Below are 21,824 nucleotides of genomic sequence, written 5' to 3'. Positions count from 1 at the left end.
CTTGTTGCAAAGAATGACTACTAATTTTTAATGTGTCTTTTTTATTTCCTACCAGATTTTTATATGACTGTAAACAGTTATTGGATTCTGAATGCTAGACACATAAATTTAACTACACTTTCTGTAGCTGGAGGATTCCGGGATTACCAAGTTCGTTCGGGACTGACTTTTCTACCAAAATTAAGCCATCATACCAGTGCCTTATCTGTTGTGGTAATCTTTTTTAAGATTCTACTGAAATTATAACATGATGGACATAGTGGAGCATGAAAGGAGAAATAATATGTAGCTGCTTGGAAATGACTGCTGAGTTGATGTAGTACTACTATGTGTGCATGCGTGTGTGAGAGAGAATATGAATGAATGAATATGAATATGTTGGGAAGCCAGAGGCATGGATGCTTGTGTCCATAGAAAGTGAAAAGGATCTTAGAAACTTTGTGAAAATGACTCTTACTTATGAGGAATAATTGTTTCTTGTTCAAAATAATTGCCTATCCATTCATTAGAGTTGTAAGTAAAAGAAAGTGTGGGCTCAAGTCCAAGGGCCTCTTGTTATACCTGAGTGGTATGCTGTATACAATAGTAGTGGAATATCAAACATACCACATACTCCTGAAGGCTAAACTTGAGTGAAGTTTTACTGATTTTAAAATTTAAAAAATAGCTTTGAAAATATAAACAGAACCCTGATTAATTAATTTGCTAATTATTCTTCCCTGCTAGGACATCAAGTATTTGGTCTTTAACTGGAGTACATAGCCTCTGTAAAGTGAGTTCAAGTTTCCTTTAGGACTTATATTATTTCTTGTATATTTAACCTTGAAGTCTTCAGTTAAGATCTTAACATTTTAACTCACAATCATCTCTAAATATAACTTAATTTAATTTCTTAAAAGAAAATCCATAGAGTTCCTTTTGCTTTTTAGGAGATAGTGCTTTGTTTCATAGTTGTTCTCTTCATAGATACTCCTTTGCTCAGCTCATCTACTATTGCCCCACCTTAGATTGCTGTTCATTCATTAAACAGGTATTTACTGAATGCTTACTATACATAGAACAAGAATTATTAAGCTGTTCTGCTGTTACCCACCATTTTCTTATAGCTGGAGGAGTTGTGATGTAGCCATAATAGCTTTGGAACTAAATTGGTAAATCTCTCACACCTCATTATTGGTATGAATCTTGTTATTTGATTTTGAATATTTTGGGCAGATGTTTGCTGCAAGTCCTCAAAACACTAAATGTCAAGTCTTTAGTAAACAGATGTTTTAGTCGTGTAAAATTGGATATAACTTATTTCCTAGATTTGGTCTGGAGCATGATGCTGTATTGATACCGCATCCTGCAGCTTATCTTTTAAAAAACTAGTCTTTTTAATCGTGTGTGTGTGTGCGCGCGTGTGGGTGTGTGTCCCTCTTTTCTAATCCACTTGATAATGTATTGCTTTCAAGGCAGCTTGTATTTCTGATGAAAATATTTTACTTCTTAGGGAATTTTCTCAAAACTGGTTATTATATAATCTGAGTTTTTACTTTAAAAAACAATTATTAAGAAGTAACAATTTTTAATGATTGTCTCAAGAACAGTGAAATGACATTTACATCCATTGGGACTAGAAAAATTATTTAAGTTAGAGACCACAGTTGTTTTAGTAGGGTAGGCTGAACTGCTGTAATATACACTCATGCAGGCAATGGCACTCAAACACAATAGAAGTTTACGTTTTACTCATATAACTGCCCTAGGTGTGTATTTAAGTTGGTAGGTAGTTTTTGAAGGAGTCCTATTAAGGGACCCAGGTTGACAGTAGGCACCTCCTTGAATGCCGCACTTCCAAGGTCATTCTAATCATTACTGTTTCAACTATGAGAAGGGGGAAAGAGCGTGAAGAAGAGCAGTCAGGCCTGGAAAAGGCACATGTTGTTCCTGCTCACATACCATTAGGGAAAACTTAGTTACGCCTTAGAGTAGGAGAGGCTAAGAGATGTAGTCTAGCCAAGAGTGCAAGAAGGGCAGAATGGGTTTTGGTGGACATTCAGCAGTTTTCACCACAAAGATGATGAGCAACTACCTTTATTATTTGTGTTGCCTTTCCCTTTTTCAACTCTAGCACAGAAGCATTCGTTACAGTGAATGAAAGTAAACCAATTTTATGTTCTTGGTAATGGTAAACGCTCTCTCCTCTGAGTTGTTACTCTGCTGAGCATCTAATATAATCTTAGAACCACAGTGAACTCTGGTTGTCTCAACTTTTTAGTAAGCTGTCAGCAGTAATTCCTAAACATGAGATCTAATGTTTGTAACTTCACAAGTAAGCTGTAGATTCCTCCCACTTTAAACTCTAGAACCCAAATACACGTTGTTATTTGCAGAGTACAAGGATGACAGTGACTCCTTAGAAATTATAAATACCTACTTTTTTTTTTTTAGCTCATTTATTAAAGAGGCATTTTAGCCTTTGTAAATTTTCTTGCATCTAGGTTGTTTCCTATTTTTATTTTGTTTTGGCAGTTCTGGTGAGTGCAGCTCATTGTATCTTTGATGGTGCAGAGAGAGACTGTGAGAATAATATCAGATTTACTTAATGTTCCCCTGTTGTAAGTAAGATGCTATTCACAGGGAGGTCATTACCTGTTATGAAAAGGAATCTGTTTCTTTAAAAGTGTTCTACCATTGTTAGGAAGCCTTCTGCAAAGAGTTATATTTTTTAGGATCCTTTGTCCTCATGTCTCTAACCAGTAGTTAGATGATCCCTAATCATCTAGGGATTTTTTTCAAAATAAATAAGTCTCACTTGTAAGAGTCTGATTTGGTAGGTTTAGAATTGTCATCAGACATATTTATTTTGAAAAGTCTTCCTGGGCCTAGGTATTTCACAGGCATACCCTGATTGAGAAATAACATCTTAGAATTTATCAAGTAGTAGGCTGGTCAGAACTAAACTTAATAAAATATCTATTGTAATTTACACCATAAACTATGATTTATTAAAGAATCTTAAACTCAGTCTCTTATTAGAGTAATAAAGAGTTAGACATTAAACTTCAGTAAAGAATCTGTGGGTAGCTTTAATAATTTTTAAAGGTAATTTAAGCTTGACTAAGCAGTAATGACAGAATTGTTATTTTTTGCAGGAAATAACTTAATATTTTTGGATCACTTTTTATAAGAATGCATCATTTAAAAATGTCTATGCGTCATAAAATAGTGAAACTAATGTTAACATGTTTCTAAATATTAGGTTGTAAGAATTTTAAACCTTTTGGAGAATAACAAATGTGAAACTAGTGTTAGCGTGTTTCTAAATATTAGGTTGTAAGAATTTTAAACCTTTTGGAAAATAACAAATGTGCTTTGATTTTTGGTTTTTTTTCTTTCCTTTTAGAGTTCAGCAGTGCCTAAGACCTGGGTCTCAACTGACCACCTCTCTATTGTGTGGTGAGTTAATATAACGTATTTTGGTGACTTGTGGTGGTCCTCTTTTCTCATCAATACATTGACTGGTGTGTTAGCTTTCTTAGAGCTTTATCCATAAATAAATAAAGATTTTCGAGAAGGATTATCTTAGGTGCTTAGAACTCTAACCTTGGTTCTTGTCTCAGCTTGACCATGGTTCCCTTGAAAACCTATAAAATCATCTCCCAAAGAACCAGTAGTATTAGCCTCAAATGAAGCTAGTGTTAAATATAAAAATTTTAGAGTTTGTAATAGTTGGGCAAAATCAAATGCATTTGTGGTAGGACTTTCTGAACTCTTGGCCAATCACCACACTCAGGGACTTGATTAATGTAGCATTGACTATTCTAGGCAGCGGCACATGGAAAACCAAGTAGGAATTAGATTTATCCTTAATATAAATAAAGAGATAGATTAAATATGGGTCAAGAAATACATAGGCCCTATTATTTTATGTCTCTGTTTTGGCTTAAAGATTCTCTTTTCACCTTCCTCTGCCTGTGCAATAAGTGGTGTCTGCAAGAACCGCAACAGTTCAGGCATATGAAGACGGGCTGACAGTTCATCAATAGCTGGGGTAGACAAGGAGATTTAGGGGAGACAGGGGGACCCTGTCAGTTCTACTGTCAAATATCCAGGAAGATTTAATTTGCTTTATTTTTATATGTGTCAACTTTAAGATAGATACTTAATAATAGTGATTTGTTAAATAATTTTAGAGTTTACAGCATTAAAGGAAACTCAAATACTCTGTTAAATAATAGAATTGTATGTGTTTGTATCAAGTGTATTTTTAAAGAAAGTTTCTTCGTGACACTTTTTTTATTCCTTAGGTGTAAACAATTGCAGTTGACTACAATTCGAGCATTCTTTGATCTTATTGATGCCGATACTAAACAAGTATGTATTTTTAAAGTAAAAATTATTTCAGTAAAGTAAAAGCTTTTGTTACAACAGTGATGGATTTAATACTTTTTTCTTTTACTTTGATGAAGATAGAAGCCTATACCTTATATTGCTGTAATTAATCTCAAAATTTATTTATTTTTGTCTGATAATACTTTGACCACTATTAATAATTAATAGAATACAATGAAAATGAAAAAGTGAAAGGATACCTTAAATCTTCCCCCTGTTCTTTCCCTGTATTGTTTAAAATTTGATATATATCCTTCTAACTTTTTTTAACTTAAGGGAAATACTTATTATAAGCTATTTTATCATTTTTTTCTTATTAATATATTGTAGACTCATGAACCATCTTATTAGATATTTAAAAATTTTTTTAAAACATCTTTACCTTTCTGATAGAATCAAAATATCTACATTCATTGAATAACCCAAGCTTACCAGACTTAAATTATGTACTTCTAGAAGCTGAACGTTTTCTGTCATGAGATTTCACATATAAATTCTCCAAACTAGTGATTTTCCAAGTTGTTCAATTAGCAGGACACCTGGAAATCATAGTGCCCTTTATAGGAATATCGTATTACTCTTTCATCTCTTTCTTGTCTGCTAGCAGATAAATAGTAGTGGGTACCAAAGATTTCAGCAAAATTCAGAGAATTCTATGCATTAAATTTTTTTTCTGTCACTTGGGAAGATATTGCCATTATTCATCTTAAGCAGGCTTTCACCTCTGGTCATCTTGCAGTACATCACTGTTCCATAGAAACATGTTTTATGAACTATGGCTCTGGCCTTTCCTTTTGGAGGAAAAGTTCCTTGTGTATTAGACAGTTTTTTTCATTATGGAAAGGATTGCAGCCCAGATATTTATGAATTCTTTTCCCTGAAGGCTCCAATTCTTTGAAAGACTAGTATGTGTGACCTCCTTTTCGATAGATCACTAGGTAATGCTTTCCTTATCATTGTGTTTTGGAACCTTGCTTCTGTAGCATTCTCTCTTGGGAGTGTGATAGTATCTGTATTTTTTTTCCTTAACCCTTCAGAAAGCTGCTTACCTACTGATAGAGGGAATGATAGATACTTAGCTCTCCTGAAGAATGCAATAAAAGACCCAAATCATTCTGTGTTTTACCACACTTTAACCCGCAAGATACCATATTTAAGTTAGTATATTTATTAAAGTAAATCAGCTTCATAGAGTTAACACTGTGAATTGGTCATGGAATGCAAACAGTTTTCGTTTTTCAATGTTGTTTTAATTGTGACTTCCTAAGGGATTGAAAAGATTTAGTAGACCTGGGTCCTCACCGTCGTTTCTTTGTCATTCTCTATGTTGTTGAGAAAATGTCACTCAACGCTTAAACTAGAGAATTGAGTAGTGAAGATTCTAAACGGATTCTACACCCCAGTATATTTTTTTAAAGGAAGGGACTGATATAAAGTTGCCAGCATTTATTGTGCTAGAATATTTTTGGACAACAATAGAAAATCCTGTTGTCTGCTCTCACTTTCATTTCATGAAAGAAAGAATATTTTGATGCAAGGAAAGTAAGTAGAACAGAGTAAAGGAAAGTAGTTTCCAAGGAAGGACAGTTAGCAATTCCTATTTTCTCTAGTGACCAGGAATTCTTTGTTGTGGGATTGGCACTGGTCTGAGTTTGGAAACTAGTGTGTTGGAATCACTAGACTGGAAGTTCTCTTAAGTTCTCTTGTGGTTCTATATGTCTTGATATGTTTTATTCTTAACTGTTACTTGAGAGACACTATTGCATCATGATTAAAAGCATGGACTCGGGAGCCAAACTGCCTGGATTTGAATCCTGGCCCAAACTCTTTAATAAGAGTGTGACCTTGGGGAAGTTTCTTAATTTCTCTGTGCGTTAGCTTCTTCATATTTAAAATGCAGATGGAAAGGTTATCATCTCCTAGAGTTCTTATAGTGATTAAATGAGTTAATAACATGGTAAGCACTTAGAACAGTGCCTGGCCCAGAGTAAGTCACTATTGGCCCTTATCATTAAACCAGCAAAGTTTCATTGAACTATCACAATGGATATAAAAGAATACAGAATGTATCAATGTTCTTTCTAGATAACTCAAAATCCCAAGAAGAAATTGTCAGTATTGAATCACCACTTTATAAGACACCCAGCAAAACACTTTGAGGAAAACCCAGCAATAATTTCTGACTTAACAGGTTGGTGATAATAACATGTTTTAATTTTAAGTAGAGATTTGATTATTATTTTAGGGTAAACTTGTTATTAGCAGACAAAGTCTGAAACTGTGATACTTCAGGTATTATAATCCTATTATTTTTATTAATTTCTCTATGATAGATTCTTACGAGGTTCTTGGTTAAAGAAGGGAAAAAGTAGAAAAGCAGTTTGTAAGATGATTCTGATAAAAGTTTTGTCCTGAAAATAACGTGACAAGTGGAAAAATTTGAAAGATAGAGTTAAAGTCTCTGTTCTCCTGACAGTCACATAAAATAAGTGCTATATTATTCTTGACTTAGTTTCTCAGTATCAGTCATTCTTCAGTCTTCTTTTGGATTAACAGCTTATCTTTTGTTGGTAAATTTTGCTTTTAAATATAATACCCGTCATACTCTACTTAATTACTTGTCTTGTTTGGAAAATGAAATATTTATTTCCATCTATTGATACTTCCTTAGAGGTAAAGACACCAAATAGATTTAAAATGCTTAACTTGATGTGATTGCTAGTTGGTGATGAGCCTATAGAGAACATCTCAATAGATTTTCTATTTCAAAATAGTCAATGTTCAGAACACTTCTTTTTCAACTCCTGTTTTGATTGAGAAGTATTTCACCAGCATTCAGTAAAAGAAATTGTTTAATGTTCTTTTAAAGCCAAACAAATTAATTTTTTTTTACCTTAGGAACATCTATGTGGGTTCCAGTAAAAGTGTCCAAATGGACCTATGTGGCTTACAATGTAAGTATACCACCAATAGATTTTTTTACTTTTTTTAAAAAAATATATTTTAGTATTTATCTTTAAAAGTTAAAGACTCTTTAAAAAAGATAACCACATATCATTTTCCCACATTAAAACAATTTAATAATAATTCCTTAATAATAAATATCTAGTCAGTGTTCAATTTTCCAGTTTTGTCACAACTGTCAAATTTTTATTGTTTCTTTGTTTTTCAACTTGTTTAAATCAGGATACAAAGAAGGTGTACAGGTTATTATTTGATGTCTCTTATTCCTCTTTTAATCTCTAATACTTCCTCCACCCCTTCTTATTCCTTGCAGTTGATTTGTTGAGAAAAACAAGTCATTTGTCCTGTAGAGTTTGACAGTCTTGATTTTGCTGATTGCATTCCTGTAGTGTCATTCAACATATTCCTTTGCCTACTCTTTTCCTGTGACTCAGTAGTTGGAACTAGATACTTGATCAGATTCAGGTTTTTGTTTTTGCTAGACTGTCTCTCTTTTTGTGATGTTAGCAGCTATTGATGAAGAAGGCCTGGAATCATTAATTCATTTAGGGGGGTGAAAAATGGTGATACTCTAGTTTTATTATTTCTTCTTCATTTATTAACTGGAACACTGTATAGAAAAACTTTTCATCTGCTAAATTTATCAAAAGTGGAACAAATCATAAAGGAAAAAATGATAATTTCTTGGATCTTTGGATCTTATATTTACTAGTTTTCGGAATAGTAAGTTGGGTCACAAACGTCCTCCATCAGTGACTATAAGTGATTTGAGAGTTTTTTTCTCTGGTATTATTATGAACTCATGGATTTAAATGTATTTGTATTTCCATCTAAACTAAAATACTAAAATTGTTCTATCTTTGATACTAAAGTTGGTATTATAATTGTTTATCTTTGACCCATGGAAGCCATTTCAAGTTAGGCTCCTGAATCTTCTTGATATAGCTGTTCTTTAGTTGTCTTTGATAGTTTCCTCACTGTCTAATATGAGAAGATATTTCAGCTTATTTTGTACATTTCCTGCCCCAGACCCTGAATCAGCTTTTTCTCTAAGGAACTCTTTCTATTATTTGGGAAATGGTGTCTAAAAACCATAATTTTGGCACTAGAGTTGTTTATGGCTATTGGGTTAGCATTTCTATGCCTTTTCATTGGATGGAGCTAAGGAATGTATTTTATCTTGACTATAAGGCCCCAAAACCAAACCAAAACAAAAAAACATACATTCATACTGATACTTCTAAGACATATTCAGGACTACATGGTTTGTACCTGATCTCTCTGTCTAACATCTGGATCATCTTCTTCTTATTTCTAGAATATTGGTGCTCAACAACACCAGGAATGATAGAATCATTACTCGTTGCTTCATCTGGATTTTTGAATGATGAAATTATCCACTCTCATGATAGTTTTATTGTGTTTCCCCTCTTTTTTTAGGAATCTGATAAGATATATTTTACTTTTCCTCTTGCAAATCATAGAAAAATCTACACTCATGTCTATTGTCAGAGCACCATGCTGGTAAGATAATTGATATATTTTATGTAAATTTAAAAGGCTAACTATTGTTCATTTTTCAAATTCAACTAATATCTAGTAGATCTCATCTTTAGCTGTAAACTATTATTAAATCTAATCAGTTGAAAAATATTTATCTGGAACAGAGAGTTTTGGTTGAAAAATATTAATCAAAATGTTTCCGTAACTGATAATATACTATTAAATTATACCTTTGGCTCTAGTTTAGGTCTCCCACCCTGTCTTTTTACCTTACTTTCACTATGTTTAGGATGAAGGAATTCAATTCAAAGCTTCTTTACTTCTAAAATTCTGTTAGTACTTTAAAGAATAGATATATTTAAGCAAAGCTATTCTGTAGGAATTTTATAAGGTGAATCGTGTTTTTCCCTTGGCTTTCATACTAAAATTTGTAGTACGTTTTATACCAAATATTCTCTAAAATAGTATAGTAACTTTTTGTTACTGTTATCTAGACTTAGAGTATCAGAGTGATGAGTGTTTGTGTATTTCTTTTTAATGAGTACCTACTGTGCTAGGCGTTGTAAAAAATGTTAGATGGTATCGCATGTTTTTGTTATGTTTAGAATGTTTAAATAATAATTTATCAACATTTCTTACTTTCAGGAATTTGTTTCCCAATTTGAGTTCTTTTCTCTCTGTTCTGACTTTTTTTTTTTTTTTGGCATGTCCCAGGATTCTTCACTTTATTTGCATTTTTCATAATTTAAGTTCCCTCTTCTCCCTTTTGTAGCATATTTGCACTTTTTAGAACTAGGATCTAATATATTTATTAGTTGGTAGATACTGCCATTTTATATGTACTAAAGTCTTTAGAAAAGATAATAGGCGGGCATTGTGGGCTAGGTGCTAATGGATACTAATTTTAGTGAAATTACTAGAGTTTCGCATCTCTCACAAAGACTAGCATCTCTCAGCCTAAAATCTGGATGGGCAGTTTATCCCAAGAGAATCTGGCCCTGAGAGTGATGGCTTAAAATAGCCCTATTCGATACTAAATTTCAAATCAGAGTTTCAGTATTATATTGAGAAAAATCTTTGCCAAAGTGCAAATTATCCATTTGGCTTATTAGGGATCCCTTTTCTGTAATTAAGATCCATGGGTGTTAATGAGCGTAAGATCATGTGGTGAATTTAAAAAAATTTTTTAAATTTTTATTATAGAAGTTTTCAAACATAAAAGTAGAGAGAAAATACGATAATGAATTCTCATGTAACCATCACACAACTTGAACAGTTATCAACGCTCTACCATTCTTACGTCATTTATCCCTTCCTTACATTTTTTTTTTGACTGAAGCATTTTTAAAGCAAATTCCAGGCATTTTATTATTTCATCCATAAATACTTCAATATGTTGTTTTTTTTGTGTGTGAGGAGATCAGCCCTGTGCTAACATCTGCCAGTCCTCCTCCTTTTTTGCTGCGGAAGACTGGCCCTGGGCTAACATCCGTGCCCGTTTTCCTCCACTTTATATGGGACGCTGCCACAGCGTGGCCCGCCAAGCAGTGTGTCGGTGCACACCCGGGATCCGAACCGGGGAACCCCGGGCCGCCACAGCAGAGCGCGTGCACTTAACCGCTTGCACCACCGGGCCGGCCCCCTTCAATATGTTTTTTTAACAGATAAGAATTTTACACATTTACCATAATACCATTATTTCATCCAACAAAATTACTGTTTTTTTTAATATCAGGTGGTATCCAGTTCAATTTTCCTCTGTTCAGATAAATTTTAAGTTGGTTTATCTGAATCAGAATCCAGACAAAGTGCATACGTATGCGTTTGCATACATTGCATGAATCTTAAGTCTCTTTTATAACAGCCCTCTCTTACTTTCCCCTAGGCCATTCATTTGTTCAAGAAAGTGGGCTATATATTCTACAGAATTTCCTACATTCTGCGTTTAGCTGATTGTATTCTTGTTGTATCTTTTAACATGTTTTCTGTAAACTGGTAGTTAGATCTAGAATCTTGATTAGACTCAGATTCATTTTTTGTGGTAGGAATGTTTTATAAGTAGAGCTGTGTGCTTATCTCATCAGGAGGTTTATAGTATCTGATTGTCCCACTTTTAGGAACATAAATGAAGACTTATCAGTGGACTCATGTGGTCTCAGAGTGGTCTATCCATTACAAAGTTCCTAATCAATTTTTCACCTAAAGATTTTAACAGCTATCAAGGGCATCATTTTTCACTGTAGACAGATTTTTTGTTTTAGATCTATAAATTTTATGATCAAGTAGCATTTTCTGTTCTATATACTTCTGCAGTTAGTTGGCAGTTCCTGAGTGAATTTTTTTTAAAGATTTTCAATACAATTTTTGTAATTAGTTGAGTTAGGAATGTTCACTAGATGAACTGAAATTGTTCCTTTGACGCCTTCTAGGTTATATCAACACAATATTTTAGGGTGGGCTTGAAGAATACTTTATTCAGTCTATTGATGGATTAGTCAGATTTCCCTATACACTGAAGTAAGTAGTGTGGAATATTGGCAGTTTTCATAATAAGGGCTATCTTTGAGGATAGGCTCCCTTAGTAGCTGCAAAAACCCATTACAAAAGTGGGTTGGATCTTGAGAGGTTTTCTTTGTCTAGGCTGTGCAGATCTGTTCTGTTGCCTTGCTTTATAATGCCACATTATTGTTCTGGGAAGCACAGGCAATGATACAGAAGTCACACAAGTATTTTGCCAGCAGGGAAGAGCAGAGAAATACCACATTGTTTTTTGTTTGTTTCCTTTCAGCTTTCTTTTCTGTATTCTTGATAAATGCCTTAATATTTTATTTAAGCTCCATGACGGCAGAGACTATGTCTGAGAGGGCTTGAGGGCTCAGCATAATTCCTTGGCCCTGGAATAGACTTTATAAATATTAGTTGAATGAAAGGATTGATTTTTTTTATTGTCCTATCTGAATACTAAGGAAAAATTTGTGTAGCTGTCTGAGCAGTGTTTCTTATCTTTTTATGCCCTGGTAGGATTTCAGTAGTTGGATCATCAGATCATGGAGTATTGCTCTTACTGCTTCCTTAAAAGTTTAAGTGAAGGTCTTAGGTCATACTGCTCCTAAATGACTGAAGCTAAATACATAATGTTGTTAAAATATCACAGCCATCTCTGCAGCATTCCCATGCTGCTCTGATAAAATAGTAACTAGCTTCAGTCTTTAGCCCTTGGAATTATGCTTTAATACAAACACATTCTCAGTTGCATAGAAGTTATCTGCCTGGTAATCAAATTAGAACTCAAATGGTAAACTAAATAGCTGTACTTGGATTGTTATTTTAATTACTTGGCTCTGGATTGTTTTCTGTTTGTATAAAAGTCCACCTCTAGTTGTTCATTCTTCTATTTTTGTTAAAATGTAGGTTACTTACTATGTAACTACCTAATTAAAGTACAGACATTGCCAAACTCTGAAAGTGTTGGCTCAAAAATTAGAAATGCTTAGGCAGTGTGCTGTGAAGAGATAGCCATCAGGTCATTCCCTCTCATACTGCTACTCTGGGTTGCTTGCTTACCTATCTATGTTGACGTGAGACTTTTTTGCCTCCCTTTAACCTATTTGACTTTTGAGAACATCTTGGATACGATTCTAAATAACAAGTTGCTATTTTATGTTTTCATTGTGCCTACTGACCCTATCATATAACAGTAAAATGTTGATGATGCCTGTTTCATATAATTATTTTCTACAATATTAGTGTGCTTTGTTTTGTGTTATTAATCAACAGGATACAAACAGTTGGATTTTTGGCTGCATAAACAGCACATCTATGTGGTAAGTCTTTTGAACTTAAGGCCCTCCATTATTTTTCTCAACATAAACAATACTCACAAATCATGCTTTTAGAATAGCTCCATACATTCTTAAGCTCATTTTGCTGCTATGCTAAATTATAATATTTGTTTTAAAATGAAAATTAAAGGAACTTAACATATCAGTAATTTTTGTAAACATTGGAATAGTTGGTTGCTAGGAAAAATAATTTTTTGTTCCCAAAGGGACTGTGTGGATAGAGTATATTGGATTAGACTTGTTAGACTTCAGTTCATTTGAACTCTTTCTGATCGGTCTGTACATGGTTTCTTTTTCCTCTGAAGCCTATTTATAATACTTTAATATTTTTGTCCTGTAATTATATTTTCATATTTATTTCAAAGCCGACAAGGAGTTGATTTATCATGGAAAGCTGAACTGCTGCCAACAATTAAGGTAAATTATGGTTTTAGAATTTTCGTATCCAGGTGGAAAAATACATCAGCCTATAGGCATTTTAGAATATGTTCTTTTGTTAATTCATTTGGGTATTAAATAAACTTGAGATTTGCTAATATACATTTTAGAAATATTTTCTCTAGGAATACATTTAACGGAGAATAACATGCAATTTTTTTTTAGCTTTCAGAGGTTAAAAACTAAGTTAATCTGCTTAAGTAAAATTAAATCTATATGCTATAGCATCATAACAAGAGCTAGATAAATTTTTAAAATTCATTTTGAGGGTATGTTTGGAATGGTCTGTCTTAAAATATAAGCTGAGTGGTATACTCAGAATTCATTTTGGAAGAGGACCTAGTAGGGAAGAGAGCATCTCAAAGAGACGGAAAATAATTTTGCAGAACAGCTTCAACATCACTTTGTGGTCAAACACTTGGATAACTCTCTACTTTAGCTGGTACTCCATAGGATTTATTTAATAATTGTTAGTGATTTCCTTAAGGAACTCTAGTAGGTCAGCAAGTCTTTTTACAAAAAGCTAATTTGCATACTCTCAAAATCTATTGTTGAGAAAATAAAACAATGCTAAAATTTGATGAAAATATCTGTTCTAATTTCCAAATTGTGTTTATAACTGATAATTTTATGCCAGGATTGATAGTTTTTAGTCTTTAAGTAAATCTGTACTTTAAAAATAAAATATATTTTCATAATAAGTACTAGACTCATAGACTTGAAGTGAAGTCATCTGGTTGGTCCCAGTCATCTCCCACTCCAATTCAGTTAGTTATTTGTGTTCATGGGTATTTATATTTATCTGTATACATAGTCGAGTCTATACTATACCAACAGAGAGGAACTTAAACATACTAACAGAGAGGAATTATGACAGAATGAATAATTCTAAGTCACTCACACTTGACTTTGGAATGGTTGCAGTTATTTTTTCTGTGACCTTGGTCAGTCTTAGCTTGTGCATATTCATTCATGTGGCTTTGTATTTATGAGACAAATATTGTAGGGAAATGATTTGACTCATATGAACATTTTTAAAGTCACCCACTGGTTCTATCCTGACCTTCTAGGCAGGAGCAAAACAAACAAAAGTATTAGGATATACTTACTGATCAATCATTCATAAGGTATAGTAAATATTTCCTTGACTTTCTAATTTGGATATCCTATTCGGTCTGTAATTTAAGAATTAGGAAGAAATAAGTGATTAAAAACCTGATACAATTTTACTTTGCTTCTATTTTTTAAAGTTATTTCTTAAATCATAAAATCTTTATATATATTTTTTTAATCTCAAAGATTAAGCAATGTATTCATCTAGTTCTAGGCCCCTGTTTTGTTTGTTCTAAATGTGAGAAACAGCTGGCTGAACAGCAAGAGAATGAGCTATTCCAGCTGCTTACTTTTTATGGTGAATGCTGATAGAGATTGCCAGGCAGCATTAAAAGCCTACTGGAATTTAGGGGGAGAAATGGAAGACAGAAGTTAGAAAACAAGGATTATAATATTCTGCAGTATTAGGTGTTTTTGGTTGAAGACGATTGTAATTATTAAATGTAAACAAACTTTTCCATTATCATGAAAATAAAAATTATGTATATAATATGTGTTATACATTTATAAAAAGCACACAAAATTATTTTGCCATGAAGTTGAAGGGATTGGAAAGGTTAAAGTGAAAAAATTTTGCAGATTTTATTCATATTTATATCACCTCAACAACAGTAACATCAGATGAGAATCATATCATTTTTGGCATCTCTCTTGACTGAACTGTTAGTAGATAGATGGAAGCCTCCAGCGAAGCACTCGTAAAAATTAAATTCAGCTTTTAAATACCAATCACATGGAACTTTTCTGTCATGGGTACAATGAAGAGGTTTCTAAAACCATACACAAAGTCCAGCAGGCCAAGAATTTGATAAGCCCAAATGGACTTACTGCTAAAAACAAACAAAAAAATTAACTTTCATAAGAAATCTAAGTTATATGAGAAAAATGACCTAGTCACCACTTTTGCCTAAACCATACTTTAGCACCACAGCTTTGCCCGAAACACGGCAGCAGAACTTAGAGGGTTTCTGACATCTAAACGCTGGTGTTTGATTTCCTGTGTATGTGGCCTTGGCATTGAGCGCATCTTACCCTTGCAGTTTGACTAAACGCTGAAAAATTTCCAAACTTCATATTAACCTTACCTGTCAATGTAGCAATTTCATGCATATTGTTATATTGTCGAATTCTTACTGACATTATAACTATATGGGAACTTTATAAAGAAACATATTTTGATACTGATACCTTTTTAAAGTATTCTGATCCTAAAAAAAAAATTCTTGAGAAAAAAATTATTCTTGAGAATAAATAACAAAAGCTATTAGAGTGGATAGCTACATAGAGTAACCATGGTTCTTTCTATTAATTTATCTTTCACAGTATTATCTGTCTGGTTGATCTCACTTGCCTGTAGCTATGGTTTGTGTAGCCCTTTTAAGGCCCTTTAATTTACGTTAGAATTTATAAGTGTTGCAGAGACTTTGCTGAGTAAGTTGAAGTGCAGCCCAGGAGTTTAACAAGCACTCCCAGGTGAATCTGGTCCAGTTGTTAGAGGGCCACTCGTTAACAGTTCTTTAGCGTCAGGGCCTCTGTCCAACTTGCCCACATAGGTGCTTCTGAAGAACAATGGAGAAAGTTAAGTGTCTGCAGAAATTTCTTAATGCACACAGGTTGTTACAACATATAACTACCCACTCCCACATCTACTTCGAGAGAAAAACTGGATTTAAAAACTGTATTTGGTAGTTGGCTTTTCATTAATACACAAGTCTCCTATCTACTCATTTCTCAAATTTTGGACTATAGGATCTGGTCTTAATTTTGAGAAGAAAACAGATGTTCATTTGGTGACGTGCATTATTAGCCTTGTTGTGTCTACATGTCATTTGCTGAATAAGTTCCAGGGAATGACGTTCATATACATCATTAGCCAGCAGCTCTTGACTACTTGGGCTAGATCAGAACCATTTGAGATTAAGTTGCAGCTCTTGCATCATGTTTAGCGTCCATTTATTCTTCAACCATTGAGTGTTCTTTGTCATATACTACCAAAATAAATGTAGAAATCATACTGTAACATTATATGAAGCAAAGAGACAAATTATAAAAGACACCAAATCTGAAAATAATTTGTAACATAATTAAATTTAGTGTTAAATGTCATTTGTTTTACATACAGGGATACATTTTAAGGAATATTTTTGACAGGCCATATTTACATAATATTAGGAATTTGACTTTGAGCGGGATTAATTGACCTGAAAATGTAAACATGGGCATTTTATGAAGTACTGAATGTAAAGTTTGAAATCTGCTTTTTAAATAACTTATTTAGTAAGAAATAGGTGTTTGTAATTTATCTTTGTTTTAACGTGCTTTAAGCTTTAGATGCCCTAAGAAATAAAATCAGCTTTTTATTTTCATCTTTTTTTAGTCTCTGACGTTAAGACTTCAAGACTATCCATCTTTGTCTCATCTTGTTGTTTATGTACCATCTATTCATGGAAGTAAGGTAACAAATGGATTAAGCATGTTGAATGTTTTGGGGATACTCATGCTAAATATGTAAGTTATTTTTTGATGAATTCTTCAGCATAAGGCTTACCTAAAACAATAGCTAGTTTGGTGATCCACCTAAAACTGTTAAATCATTAGGATCACCTACTCTAACTTGAACTAAGCAGAATAAACCCAAGTCTCTTTATTCCAAGTGGGAGCTAGTTCTACTTTATCAGTCTTTCAAAATCTATTAATTATTGAGTATGCTTTTATGTGCAAGATCTGGAGGCACACAAATGAGGAAGGCATGAACTTTTTTCTCAAAAAGCTACATACTGTTGAGTAGAGAGAGAGAAATATATTTGGAAGCAGAGGGAAGAGTGAGAATAAAAGAGATACCCCAAAATATATAATACAAATCAGAATATAGCAAATACATGAAAAGTGTGAAACAGGGAAATATCTCTGATTGATGGAATCAAGAAAGGCTTTATTACGAGGTGATATTTAAAATTACCTTAAAGAATAGTTAGGGCGTTTATAGGTAGAATGAACATTCTGGACCTGTGCTGTCCAATATGGGAGCCACTAGTACATATGGCTATTTAAATTTAAATTAATTAACATTAAATAAAATTAAAAATTCAGTATCTTAGTTGTACTAGCCATGTTCCAGATGCTCAATATTAACATCATTGCAGAAAGTTATAATGAACAGCACTGTTGAGACAAAGAAACAGTGAGATCCAAGCATGGAAGTGTGAAAGTGTGGGGTATGTTTGGATAACAGTGAATAAGTAAATAGTAATTTTAAAAGGATGGCCACTGTGGGTAGAATAGTAGTGGAAGAAAAGTCTGGAAAAGTAGATAATGGCCGTATTGTAGAGCACCTTGATTGGAAGATTCAGGAGTTAGTAGGGAGCTGAAAGATTTTTCACCATAGTAATAATCGGATCAGAGCTATTTATTTGGGAAGATGAATCTGTTTGTGGTGCAGGATGGATTAGAAACAGAGGCTAGGCACCTCATAAGCAGTTATGATGGCTTGTACTAGGGAAGTGGGAGTAGGAAAGAAAGGGTGGTGATTTTTGAGAGAAGTGGGGGCGGGGAAGGAAGGGAATGGAGGTAACTCTGCTCCCCTTTCCACGTTTCACCCGACAAGTTTATCCTTCAAGATCTAGCCTAAGCATCCTCTATTTTCCTTTTCCGAACTCCTCAGTAACCTCTTACTCCCATGATACTTTGTTTATAACTTCTTTGAGGAATTTATTATGCTGAATTATAATTTGTATGTTTATGTCTCTCTTGGCATCACCATATTGTGAATTGTTTGAGGGTAAGGACCAGATAGGTTTTGTTCTACTTTGCATCCTCAACCTTTAGTGACTAAAGGTTGTCACTTTTGTAAATATGTAAAAAAATGTTTCTTGAATGAGCAAGTTGATGAAATTTGGGGCCAAATTATTAGGAAAATTTCAAAGAAAAAGGAAAAGGGGGATGTAGTTGGGAGTCATCTCAAAGATTGAGTCTCACAAGTACCTTATAATGGATTCATTGTTTTGTTTTGCTTAGCTCAAGTGAGAGGTAATTCAGCATCTTCAGTACTAAAAGCTCTCTTTAAGGGTTTTTCTGTCAGGTAAGTTGGTTTTGAATGAATTAACATCTTCCCCCAATTTGGGAAGGCCCTTTCTGATTATTCCAAGAAATTAATGAGCCTTTCGCAAATAGACAGTCTTAGCAGCCCAGTAAATACAAAATATGTCGTAATGCTCTTTGGAAAAGTAACACTGCTGACTCTACTGTTGCACACCCAATCTCACAAGGATGTTAACTTAGGCCTTTCATAATTTCTACATGTCTCTTATAACCCCCCATCAGAAGGATACGTATATTTAAATAGGCAGTTTTAAAATTTTTTGTCAATTGATAATATAGTTTTTGAAATGCAAATATGGAATTATCTGCATTTTTTGATGACAGAAGACAAGTCCATTAGAAATGTACTTATCTTGGATGTTTCAGAGATAGACCCTTGAATTCTTTCTTTCCTAGGTAAGAGTTTATTCCATAAAAGGAATAACCAAATTTTTTAAGCAATAGTAAAAATGGTGTTATTTTAAATACCTGTACAAAGTGATTTAAAACTACTTCCCTGTCTCAGACAATATCTCACCTAAAAATGCTCTGTAAAAATATAATGAATAATCCTCTTCAAAAAATGATTGCTCTAATCTTGTAACAGCTGTTTTCTATAATGAAAATATCTGACAGTGTTCTTTGCCTTATAAGTAGGGAAAAATAAAAGCAAAGCCCCTTAACAAGTTTTTCCTTTTATTCCCTCACGTGTGTACTACAGTGTAATAGCATGTTTCCTCATCTGTTTTTCACTTTCCAAAACAATAAAAAATCCACCCAAGAGGCAAACAAAATAACACTGCTTCAGACAATCCAAGGTGCAGTTATTGGGAAAGCCTAGGATAGACCCTGCTGGCTTTCTGCTTTCTGTAGACAGCAAACTACTTGCTAGCTACAGTTAAGCATCAGATTAATTTCTTCTTCAGCTCCTATAGATCAAAGTAATTTGGTTGCATTGTGGAGATTATGTTAATGAAACTGTTCTTAGTGTAGACAGCTGAGAGCACAGTTCCTTATGCCTTTGTAGAAATGTTATTTGTCAACAAATTGTAATGATGCAGATGTCATATTTTAGGTTTACTTTTTTTGAGATAGCATTTCTTTTTCTTGCTTCATACTTAGTAATAAATCTTTTTTCTATTCACTATACACACTGTTTAGCCTGAAGTAATCTTATACAAATAACCTAGCCATCTGTAGATGAAGGCAGTATGTCTCCAAAAGCCTTTTGTAGTCTAATTAGACTGTAGATACATAATAAATGTGGGATTAAAAAAAAAAACAAAATCACATTTCCTTTGGACTATGAAAATATTCAGAGATGTATTCTCTAAATCCCTAGTTAATTTTGAGTTAATATTGGCTCTTAATGCTTTGATCCATGCTTTAAGGTCCCTCTTCTGTAAACAACTAAAACTACAAGAAAACTTTGCTATACTAATCTGTTGTTAGAGAAATGACCCTCTAATACTTTATGTATTAAATTAAGTTAAGCTCCTTCATCAAATTTCCTCAGCCTAGCATCTCCCCTTGAGGAATTCTTGCCATCTAAATATAGCCAGAGTTAGAGTGTGATAGATAATACCTTCTTACTTTTATTTTCCACTCAAACATCAAGTGAAGATATTTTATAAATTTAATTCTATTTTTTCCTAATAAATCCATGTTTTATATTTCAGTTTGTTGTAGATTGTGAATTCTTTAAAAAAGAGACGAGATCCATACAGCTTCCTGTAACTCATCTTTTTTCCTTTGGTAAGTACTTTGATTTTGGAAATCTTAAGAATGGCTTTTATTTTTAACAGAATACTGATTTAGTTTGCTAGGTAGTCATGGTAAAGCAGAGCCTTGTAACACTAAATATTGTTGTGTATTTCAAGTGTAGTTCTTAGAATAACCATATGATGTGGTTCAGTGATTTGATTCTTATTTAATACTGGACCAGCAGTCATCTTCTGAGAAGTGAACTTTAAAAGAAATTTCTCCATGATCACATACATTTGCAGGTAATCATGTGTTTGTGTTCTCATGTGAATTTATAATACATATTGGCCCTTTTTATAAAAGGTTTATTATAAATTGCTGTCTGCCCTATGAAGGTTTGAAGATTTCTCTACATTTTTTTTTATTCTGGTAAAATACACATAACTAAATATTCTTTTAAATTTTATTTTGAAATAATTTTAGACTTACAGAAAAGTTGCAGAAAGAGTACGAAGTTCCCATATATCCTTCACTCATCTTAACATAAACAATACAATTGTCAAAACTAAGAAATTAGCATGGGTATAATACTATTAACTAAACTACAGGCATTATTTGGTTTTCATTGGTTTTTCCACCGATGATCTTCTCCAGGTTCCTACTTTGCATTTAGTTGTCATGTCTCCTTAGTCTCCTCTGATCTCTGATAGTTCCTCAGTCTTTCTGTGTCTTTCATAACTTGGACACCTTTGAAGAGTACTGATCAGTTATTTTGTAGAAGATCCCTCTATTTGGATTTGTGTAATGCTTTCTTATTATTAGATGGAGGTTATGCATTTTTGGCAAGACTATCACAGAAGCGATGTGTACTTCCCAGTGTATCATATCAGAGGACACATGATGTCACTAAGTCTAATTACTAGTAATGTTAACCTTAATTACTTGGTTAAGGTAGGGTCTGCCAGGTTTCTCCACTATAAAGTTACAGCTTTCCTTTTTGTAATTAATAAATATCTTGGGGGAGATATTTTGAGAATGTGTAAGTATCTTATTTTTCTTCAAAATAACCCACTAATTTTAGCATCCATTGGTTCTTCTAGTCTGAAGCAATTATTACTGGTATTCTGTATTTATTGGAATTCTTCCTAAGGAAAAATTGTCCCTTCTCCCCCATTTATTTATTTATTCAATTTTTATTTATGTCAGTACGGACTCATGGATATTTATTTTATTCATTGGGTTATAATCCACTACTATCCTTACAATTTTTTCTTAAGTTGTTCCAGCTTTGGATATTGGGAGCTCTTTTTGGGTTGGCTTCTGTGTCCTTTTGGCATGCCCCAACCTTTAAATATTTTTTTTATATTCCATTCCTGAAAAGAATCTGTGTTACTTGAGAGACGAAACTTATTTTAAGATTTTTATCTCTTCCCCACCCTTTTTTTAAGTAGAAAATACTCAGAACAGTACAGAAATGACAACTCTGAATTGCCTATCTCATTAAAGATAGCAAGCTTATAAAATAAGAGCTCTACCAAGAAAACATGCCTTTTTGAAATTGGAAATATGTACTTTATTTTTAAAACACATACATGTGATTGAAAGTCATTACAAATGTTTTACCCAGAGTTTATTGAAGGAGGATCGGATTTTTAGGAGTTTACTTCCTCATACCAGAAGCAAAAACCTGTAAACTCTTTTTTAATATTAAAAATCTGTTGGCATTATTTAAACATTGTGTAAGCAATCAGTACATTTTTTTTATTCTTTGCTATTCTAAATAACACAGTACTTTTAATTCAACAG

General features: G+C 33.2%; 1 protein-coding gene across 7 annotated transcripts in view; it reads left to right on the top strand.

Annotated features, from left to right (window-relative positions):
* PGAP1 (post-GPI attachment to proteins inositol deacylase 1) overlaps window positions 1-21,824 on the top strand; it is a 68,678-nt gene that overhangs the window by 22,966 nt on the left and 23,888 nt on the right. For all 7 annotated transcript variants that reach the window (XM_058549492.1, XM_058549491.1, XM_058549488.1 and 4 more), the window contains 10 exons: window positions 56-213; window positions 3,389-3,441; window positions 4,293-4,359; window positions 6,463-6,568; window positions 7,276-7,331; window positions 8,782-8,865; window positions 12,622-12,668; window positions 13,052-13,103; window positions 16,615-16,692; window positions 19,994-20,069. In XM_058549492.1, coding sequence (XP_058405475.1) covers window positions 56-213; window positions 3,389-3,441; window positions 4,293-4,359; window positions 6,463-6,568; window positions 7,276-7,331; window positions 8,782-8,865; window positions 12,622-12,668; window positions 13,052-13,103; window positions 16,615-16,692; window positions 19,994-20,069 — 777 coding nt within the window. The remainder of the gene's footprint in view (window positions 1-55; window positions 214-3,388; window positions 3,442-4,292; window positions 4,360-6,462; window positions 6,569-7,275; window positions 7,332-8,781; window positions 8,866-12,621; window positions 12,669-13,051; window positions 13,104-16,614; window positions 16,693-19,993; window positions 20,070-21,824) is intronic.

The sequence above is a fragment of the Diceros bicornis genome, chromosome 10, assembly GCF_020826845.1.
Source record: "Diceros bicornis minor isolate mBicDic1 chromosome 10, mDicBic1.mat.cur, whole genome shotgun sequence".
Taxonomy (NCBI): domain Eukaryota; kingdom Metazoa; phylum Chordata; class Mammalia; order Perissodactyla; family Rhinocerotidae; genus Diceros; species Diceros bicornis.
This window is presented reverse-complemented; position numbering and strand designations above follow the sequence as displayed.